We start from the raw sequence: 9,445 nt of genomic DNA, 5'->3' as shown, positions 1-9,445 counted from the left end.
CACTTCCGGCCCCGCCCCTGCAGGCCAGCCTTGGTCGCTGCAGCTGTCAGCTCCGCCGTGGTCTAAGCGAAGGCGCAGCTGGACTCGCCGTTCTCCGTTCTCGGCAGTTGGAGGAAGTTAAGCTGCGCGCGGGGCTTTTTACTGCTTAAAGCGTGGCAGCAAGTCCCGCCCAGAAACCCTGGCTGCCCGGGCGCTCTGCGATGCCTGCCGTCCCATCTGAGTCCAAGATCCAAAGAATTTAAGGAACTAGCAGAACTTTACTTGCCCTTCCAGGCAACTAATTTCTAAGCTAGAGTTCTCCGTCTGTTCACAAGTCTTCAGTTTTGCACGGGGATGGGGGCTGAGGGTGTCAGGACAGCTAGATCCTGGGAAGACAGGTGGAGCGGCCAGTTAGAGCACAGAGACCCAGGCTCGGCTGACGCACAGAGATGTGGGCAGACTTGTCTGCCAGCAGCCAGCGACGGTAGATGCTAAAGGACCACTGCCCGTGTGGGTACAGAAAAGAGTTTTGAGAAGGCTGGCTTGAGCCAGTGTAGCTGAGGCAGGTTTGCTCAGAGAGGCGGACTGAGGGTTTGATTTTCTTTGCCTGAGATTTACACCTCTCCCCATATCCACTTGAGATGAAGTGCCTCTCAGAGCTCCAACCACAGGGCCTTTCTCTGCCCTCCCAGCCTCTTCATGTTCCCTATGTACAAGTTCTATGAGGCACTCTGCACATGCTCTTTACATGCTGTTAGTCTCAACTGCCTCTCCATCCTTTGCTGAAACAACCCAGTGTCCAACTGACTAGCTGAGGAACAAGCTCCAGAAAGACAAGTTGAGAGTGAAAGCTCACACAGGATTGTAAACGAAATTTTTTTTTAATTTCCTGATTCCATTTCCACTGTGGAGTAAAATGGCTCCAGACAAAGGACTGAGGTTGTCATTTTCCCCTCAACAATTATGCTCTGAATTTGTCTACAGGTCTCACTTCTTTCTTTCCAGGGCCTTTATGTCCTAAGGCTCAGTCTCTGATGTGGGACAGAGAAACAGACACACCTCCAAGGCAGCTGGTATGAAACATGAGAGGAGAATAGAAGAGAAATGGAGCCAAAGGGGTGGGGGAGGGAATATCACACTTCCAGAAGGCCCAAGTGACAAGAATGCTCACAGGTGCTTCTAAAATTGGTGGCAGGGATTCCAGAATTGGGACCAAGCAGTTGCTATACATCAAAAGAAAGTGGCAGGGGTGAGAAGCATTCCTCCTCCGCACAAATGGGCATGATAATGTCTCCAGCACTTCACGACCTAAGGAACTCTGGCCACCAGGACAGCCCAGGCTTTACTCTCAGCTTTCTGAGTGCTAGGATTTACAGATATGTGCTACTGTGACTGGTCTCAACCCCAGGCTTTCTTAGGGACTTACCAATCACCCTCCCTCCCTTCTTGGACTGGGGAAACCATGATGCTACAGCCTTTCATGGTCTTAGTGATGTTGCCCAGGCCAAAGTCCCCAGATGCAAGAAAGGATACAGCATGTCTTGAAGGGGTGGCTGGGCTGGAAAGGCACCGGAGCAAAGGCCCTCCAAGGAGGCCTGCAAGGTCTGGGTTGTATTGTGGTCAGTCATGAGGCCTGTGCTCTGGACCTGTAGAAGGGACAGGAAAGTCGGGCCTTCTCTAACTGTCCCCACTTCCCGTACTCTTGACTTCCCAATGGCTTCAGCGGAAAGAGCTTCCACCCTCCGCAGATGGTCTTGAGGGCCTGGCCTCAAGCTGTTGTAGCATCCCCTTTCCACTTACCTGTAGGAGGAAGCCGTGCAGAGCCTGGAGGGTATCATTTGAGAGATTTGACAGGTCAGCTAACGCCACACCTTGCAAAATAAGACGCACCTCTTCACGAGAGAGGATGCTGCTGCTCCGGTACTGTACAAACTAGCCCAGGAATAAAAGTCCAAATATCCATTATTAGAGAAGATGCCATTTTCTGTGGACTGCTGCGCCCAGCGCTGAGCTGGGAACATGATTCTAAAGCCCAGAATCTCACTTTTTAAGCTCTGCATTGGTGAAAGTAGATGGTTGTCTCACAGGAGAAAAGGGCAAATGAGGTCGACTGAGATCCTGAGAGCTCTGGCCTGAGTGACTTCATCAGGCTTCCTCCTCCCCAAGCCCTGCATGGCAAACTCATGGCCAAGATGAACTGTGAATGTCCTGTAACCTCCCTGTGTGTTCTTTACCCTACTACTCTCCCTTCATGCCCCATAACATCCTCTCCTTCTGTCTAATAACCCTTCAAGCCTGGGCAGTTCACAAAAGCAGTTACTTTCCTCTGTTTTTTCACAGTAACCTCTGATTTATTTGCAGGTGATCTTCACTGTCACCCATGAGCTTGTTCTTTTGCTGTTTATTCAACAAGAATTAGCCTGTGCCAAATACCCTTATCATTCAAAATATCAACTTTAACTATTCATTTACTTGTCTTCCTCCTTTTCCAGAGTGAGGGGCCTTTGGAGGCAGAGCATGTAGCTCGTGAACATCCTCATTACCGGGACCTGTCCTGTGGCAACAGACCCTGAACTGATTCATGGAAAAATAGGAGAAAATGTGTCCTAAGGATAGATGGAGCTATTCACAGGAAACTCCTGGGCAGGTCTCTTGTAAGGTGAAGGCCACCCACCCCTTCTCTGTGAAGATTAGGGTCACCTAAAATACTGCCGTGTTTTGGACCACTTTAGCAACACCAAGCTGACATCCCAAGCATAGAACTCTTCCTTTCTATACTTACCATGGTCATAAGTCTCAGAATCTCAGGCCTGAGGAAGGAATTCTCTCCAGCATCCAAGAGGGTGAAAAGCAAAAACCGATTCCAGGGCTGGGAGGCCACATGGAGTGCTGCAAGAAACATTAGTCCTCAGGTGGTTAGTGCTGTTCTCCGGAGCATGCTCAAGAGAAGCTTCTCCTATCGGCAAAAGGGGGGGGGGGTGCTGCTCAGCTGTAGGCAGGAAATTGGTTGGATCTGGGTTCATGAGGTCTCTTGCCTGCACTTATAGCAGCCCATATGGACACTCAGTGAAAGTCTATCCCATGACTGTGAGAGGCAGGCAATTGCTCCTTTCGAGCGCTGTGACCACGGTCAGGTGGCTCACGTGAACACTCTGGTTCTCAGTGCCCACGCCCGTACAGTGGGCATGACTGTCCTTCACTGGAGCAGTCATAGAATAGGGGCTGATTCCCTCAAATCTTGATCACAGGAAAATAAGAGACTGGGGAAGGTTTGTACCAATGTCTGGGCTCCTGGCATGCAGGTAGTTGAGCAAGGCTTCCAGACAGCCAACACAGGCTTGGGATAATAGAGGGTCTTTCTGAAAGAAAGAAAACAACACAAAAAAATGAAAACAGAAGTTGGTTCAGGATTTGTTTTTGTGAGACACCATCTCATGTAGTGCAGGCTGGTCTCAAACTCTAAGATCAGCATCACATGTGTGTGTGTTGGGGGGGTATTTAGTTTCAACAAAGAAAAAGTTGTTGCCAGGGTCAGTGGCACATGCCTTTAATCCTAGCTCTCCGGGAGGCAGAGGCAGAGGCAGGTGGATCTCTGTGGGTTCCAGGACAGCCAGGGCTACACAGAGAAACCCTGTCTCAAAACAAACAACCCCCCCCCACACACACATAAAGAAAAAGGTTGTTTTTAATTATTTAAATTTCAGTGTTTCAGATATAGAATATAGTCCCATAGATAATCTTTAAATGCTTGTAAGTCATTTGTCATGTACAGAGCACAATGCTTATATTAAGTAACACCTTTTTGTAGAGCATAACTTTTGATTCTGGAAACAGGTCTCACTATTACTTACCTGGCTGACTGAGTTCCTACTGTGTAGCTCAGGTTGGCTTCAAACTTGTGGCAATCCTCCTGCTTCTACTTCCCAAGTGCTAAGATTAGGGCCACAACATGGCACCCAGCTCTAACAAACTTTTAAAAAGAAATTGATTTACTTGTGTTTTACGTGTGTGTTTTGCCTGTGTGTATGTCTTTATCACCACATGTGTGCCCAGTGCCCTCAGAGGCCAGAAGTGGGTTTTGAAGGCCATGTAAGTGGAGAGCACTTACATGGAGAATGGAGGGATTGTCAGACACAATTTGACAAATCTCAAAGAGCTGAAAGAAGCCCCTGGGAAGAGTTCCCTTCCCACAGGGAAGCTCCCAACCTGGTCAACACTGAATTTCAGCCACGTGGGTCCAAGTGGAAACCCCAGTGACAGAGCATGTCAGAACCCCGGGTTGATTTCTAACATTACAAGACACAAAGCCACTGCTAAGCTAAGTAGACAGTGGGGTGAGCTCAGCCAAACGTCTGACTTACAGGACTGGGAGGTGGTTAGCAGGCGGGGGTGGGGGGTGGGGGAAGGGTTTAGATCACTGTGGTTGTGATGACTCATTACAGAGAAGCAAGCGGATCACGAATACGCCTTCTGACCTAACAATCCCAACTGCTAGGTGTTCACCCAAGACGAACGGTTATTTATCCACATACAAATCTGTACCACAGTAGTAAGAGCTACTTTATTCAGAACTGGGAGTGGTGGTACATGCCTGAAACCCCATCACTGGAAGGCAGAGGCAGGAGGATTAGGAGTTCAAGGCCAGCCTAGACTACATAAGAATCCAAAAAAAATTTTTTTTAATTGAAGAGTAACTATAAGCACCAACAGTCTAGAAATCCAAACTTTCTATTTGTAGGTAAAGAGATAAACTGTAGGATAACTATAAAGGGCACAGCATTTCCTAGTAAAAAGAAATTACTGATACACACAATAATATCTCAAAAACATTAAGCTAAATGATAGAAACCAGAAACATAAGTCCAATTATTATGTGATATATGAAATTCTAGAAAAGATAATAGTATAGTGGCAGACAGAAGATTAATGTTTGTAAAGGGTCATGGAGAGGACATGAGTGACACTGGAGAGGCAGAGGCAGGCAGATCTCTGTGAATTCAAGGCCAGCCTGGTCTACAGAGTGAGATCCAGGACAGCCAGGGCTACAGAGAGAAACCCTGTCTCAGGGTTTCTTTCCTTTAAGCATATCAGCCTGGAGCTGCTGCTCATGCAGCCTACAAGAATAAAGCCAACAGTGGGGAGTACAGAGCTGAGCTGTGAGGAGGAGATCTAGCCCAAGACTCTGGGACCCAGCTGTTTGAAGCCATTAGTACCCCAGACTTCTCGGTCGGAAGCCACTTCAGGCCTTGGTGGTCACTGCAGGATTTTGTTTTGTTTTGGATAGGGTCCTGTGTAGCCCAGGTTAGCCTCGGATATCCTATATTCTAAGGATAACTGTGAGGGTTAATCTGAGCTGTCAGCCTCACTGGATCTGGGCACGGCTGTGAGAGATTGTCTGGATTAGGGTAACTGAGTGGGGAGACCCACTCTCAGTGTGGGCAGCACCGTTCCCGCGGTGGCCCAGATATGAGCAGATGTGGGGTTTGCGCGAGAGGACTGCTGCTTTTGCCTGCTTGCTTTTTGTCTCATTAGCCACTCCTTCTACCTTGATCACACATTTATCTGTCTCCTTGCTACCACTGCCATCCCTCACTGACATCAGAACCCAGTTCCTTCTGCTTCCTACACCAACTGGAGAGGGGTGGCTCTTCAGAAATCCTCTAGGCCAGCGGTTCTCACTTCTAACGCTGCCACCCTTTTATCCAGTTCCTCACGCTGTGCTGACCTCCAACGGTAAGGTTACTGCGCTGCTTCATAACTGTAATCTTGCTACTGTTACGAATCATAATATGAATATCTGATATGCAACCCTCAAAGGGAACTGCTGCTTTAGACCGCCAGCACCAAAATGGGCCCGCTGACGTATCCCGCCTCATGGAGTGAGCCTCTATTGCTCCTCAGCCTCTCCAGGGTGGAATCAGAACTGTATCATGTCTGCCATTCTATCCACTCTGTTCCTCCAGAGATCTCTAACACGATGTTCGCGAACTCCTGGCCCTTCTGCCTCCACCTCCCCACTGCCAGGATTTCAGGTATGTGACACGGTGACTGCTCTGCCATCTTTTCCTGTTGCCCTGAGAACAGGAGTCCCTACTGCCAGGGGCCCACTCAGCAAGAGCCTTACCTGCACCAGGAGGTTCTGGAGCCCGATGAGCAGGGAGAGCACTTGTGATGTTCCCAGTGGAGCTAGGACAGCGTCCTCGGGAGCGGACAGTGGTGGACCCCCTGAGGGTACCAAGTCCACCAAGGCCGAGGAAAAGCTTTGCTGAAGGGCTGTCCGCAGGAACCGTAGGATGGCGGCTGGAAAGAGGGGACTCCTGACACTCAGTTCCTCCTCCTCCCCCACCTTCTACCCAAGTGGGGGAGCAGTGCTTCTGAACAATTCTGACCTAGGTGGGTGGTCCCATTTCAGAATCTATGGGAAAGGCTTTCTCCCCTCCTACTTGGTACACCGTACCTGACAGCAAGGCAGGCTTTTTCTTTGGAAAGCTGAGAGTCTTCAATAGTTGGTTCAGTTCCACAGATAACGTCTGATGGACCTGGCAGGGAAGCCGAAGAAGCAGGAAGGGCTAAGCCTTCAGTGTTCTGGAAGCATGGGCAGAAAATGTCCTGCCCACCTCCTGTTGCACCTCATTACATGGAGACAGAGAGGCAACCTGGAGCCCTCTGAGCCTTACTGTCAGGAGCGTGAAGAGGACAGTCAAGCCTGTACCTACAGAACTAACTCCTCTCTGAAGTTACACCCTCCCCCACCCCCTACCTCCCACTCCCCACCCCCGACATCAACAGCCTCCAGGAAGCCTTCCTCAGGCTGGAGGGATGGCTCAGTGGTTAGGAGCATTGTCTGTTCTTCCAGGAAGCCTTCCTCAGCCTCACCTGCAGTTCAGGCTGTCTCCACTCCCTAACTCAGAAGACCTAGGATCCCCACAGACCAAATCAAAACTTTGGCTCCGGCCAAGAATAGTGGTTCTTGCCTTGAGAGGAGGATTGTGAGTCTGAGTCCGGCCTACATTACATAGTAAATTGCTATACAAATATAAAGAAAAACATGCTGGCTCTGCTGCTTGTGTGGCCTTGGGGAAGTCACTACGCCCCTCTCCGCCTGCCTAGCTTTCTTCCTACAAAGCAACACCAGTGCTTCCTGCTTTCCCTCCCTCCAGAGCTATTTTGGAGACTGGTTCAGGAGCATCGAAAGTAAACATGCACCTAGTGTCCAAACTGAGCAGCTAGAAGGGACGACAAGTTCAAAGCCGGCCTGTTCTGCTCACCTCCACCAGAAGCTGTCAGAGGGCAGGAATTACTACTCTGTTTGGCTCTTAGTCTTGCCCAAAGAAATTCCTTAAACATCCTAGACTGGGTTAGGATGCAGCAGAGCCTAGAGCAGGTTGTTGGCTGGGTACACGCTGATGGCCAGGCAAAGTCAGGAAGGAGGAAAGGAGGAGCAAGCTTCTACCAGGCTCATGGCCACAGAAGTGTAAGTGGTCCAGGCTTCTCACAGAGAAAGATAGGGAAGGTTTCTGTTCTGAATCAAACATGGGACAGTCACCCTAACCTACAAAAATCACATTCGGGAGGTAGAGGCAAGAGGATGGCCAGTGTTAAAGGCCAGAATCAGCCACACAGCAAACTGAGGCCAGTCTGAGCCCCATGACACCCTATCTCAAAAAAAAAAAAAAAAAAAGCATAGTTATACATGCCTTCAATCCCACCATTCCAGTGGCAGAGGTAGGCAGATCCCTGTGAGGTAGAGACCAACACGACCTACACAGCAAGTTCCAGGGCTACCTAGAGGAACCCTGTCTCCGTAAATAAACAAAAACAAACAAAAATCAACCCTACGCAACACCCTGCAGGGTCTGCCCCAGCACGTAACTGCTACAGGCTGTTATCACCGTCAGAGCCAAAACGGACCTCCCTCCTAACTGATGAACACCCGCGTGGCCGTCACTAGGCTGGCAGCGCTGACACGCTGTGCAGAGACTATGGAGGCTCAGGGATGGTCTGTCCGTGAGCAGCAGCTAGTCTCGGGCAAGAGACGCTTGAACATGAAACAGCCAAGAGTGGAGCTCACAAAGGGCATTGGGATGTCAAGGTCCTACAGAAGGGAAAAAGGTTCTCTGTGTGTCTGTCCACTGCTGTCGTGTTCCCCGCCCCGACCTCCAGCAGTGACAATGACAGCTGATGACACGTGGCCCTTTGCATCTTGCCGCTGGGCACGACAGGGTCACAGCTGGCTCCTGCTTTCGTGTCTAAACCGATCTCGCTGCTCACAATCTCATTCTAGCCACGCAGACCAGATCACCCCTAAATACGTGTCCCATGTCCTAAAACTGTGCATTTTAATGCCCTTGCCCACATTGTACTCTCCGCCCCGTAGCACCTTTGCCCACCACCTTTGTCAAGCACAGTCTCACTTCAAGGCTCTGCTTAGCAATCACACTCCTTAAAGGCAGGGCAAACGCGATAGTCCTTTTGTATTTCTCCGTGCCGAGAATACAGCCTGACTCGTAGGTGTTCCGCTTGGATTTAAACCCTGTCAACAACCCTGCCTCCCCCGCTCCCCACTTCGGAGGTAAGAACTCTGAAATTCAGAACAGTTGCCAGGGTCACATATGTAAGAGGCCACAGAACTGGGAGCGGAGCCCAGGAGTTCTGCCACTGCTTCCAGCGCGTCTCATGTTCCAAAGACACGGCACTGGATACCAACCTGCAAATTGCCTTCGTGCTGCTGCGTGGAGAAGGAGGCAGTGAGCAGCCAGGCCGAGCACAGCAGAGAAGTCCTGGGAGAGCCTGCTTCTGTCCAGGTGAGGGCGAGCATCTTCTCCAGAAGCTCAATCAAGGCTGTGCTGCTGAGCAGTACAGCAGCAGCTGCAAGGAGGAGAGACAGGCTTGGCATCCAGCTTGGTTCCTCTATGGTGCTGAGAGCCCCCACTAGGGCTCAGAGCACATAGAAACAAACGAACGGATCATCGAGGCGACCTAAGGAGCCTTGCACTTTGAAGAATGACAGACTATCAGAATCAGGAGCTTCTATCACTGTCAGCCACGCACAAACTCCTAGAATTTTTTTTTAAGAAGAGAAACTGAAGAACCCCTGGTGCTGGCCTCTGCTGTGGCTGCCTGGGCCCCTGTACCTCTTTTCTGGCTACTGGGTGTGGTCCGGTGAAGACTCCAGTACAAGAAGTTGAAGGAGGGCTGCAGGATGTCCACCTCTGCAGGGCCGCACTTCCCACACAGCTTGCTCACTGCGAGAAACCAGAGTCACAGCTGGCCGAGGGCGCGGCACCCCACAGGTTAAGCACTCTCCCACCCCACACAGAGGCTGGCCCACCGCTGGCTGATTTCAGAGGCCAGCCTCAGGGAGAACACAGGCATTGTTCCACAGCCAACGGAAAGAAAGGCGGTGACAAAACTAAAGGTACATTTGTTCACGCCTTCACTCTGTACAAGCCACATAAGCAACCCA

General features: G+C 50.4%; 1 protein-coding gene across 1 annotated transcript in view; it reads right to left on the bottom strand.

The window, feature by feature from the left end:
* Positions 1-1,003: 1,003 nt before the first annotated feature.
* Mei1 (meiotic double-stranded break formation protein 1) overlaps positions 1,004-9,445 on the bottom strand; it is a 54,644-nt gene continuing 46,202 nt past the window's right edge. The window contains exons 23-31 of the mRNA XM_055603124.1: positions 9,114-9,224; positions 8,687-8,847; positions 6,437-6,518; positions 6,104-6,279; positions 3,257-3,338; positions 2,762-2,868; positions 1,780-1,911; positions 1,513-1,625; positions 1,004-1,049 (exon numbers count right to left, since the gene is read on the bottom strand). Of these exons, the coding sequence (XP_055459099.1) occupies positions 1,004-1,049; positions 1,513-1,625; positions 1,780-1,911; positions 2,762-2,868; positions 3,257-3,338; positions 6,104-6,279; positions 6,437-6,518; positions 8,687-8,847; positions 9,114-9,224 (1,010 nt within the window). The remainder of the gene's footprint in view (positions 1,050-1,512; positions 1,626-1,779; positions 1,912-2,761; positions 2,869-3,256; positions 3,339-6,103; positions 6,280-6,436; positions 6,519-8,686; positions 8,848-9,113; positions 9,225-9,445) is intronic.

Source organism: Psammomys obesus, unplaced genomic scaffold, assembly GCF_907164565.1.
Source record: "Psammomys obesus unplaced genomic scaffold, mPsaObe1.curated_primary_1811, whole genome shotgun sequence".
In the NCBI taxonomy this organism is placed as follows: Eukaryota; Metazoa; Chordata; class Mammalia; order Rodentia; family Muridae; genus Psammomys; species Psammomys obesus.
The sequence above is the reverse complement of the archived record's forward strand: the minus strand, read 5'-3'. Positions and strand labels throughout refer to the sequence as shown.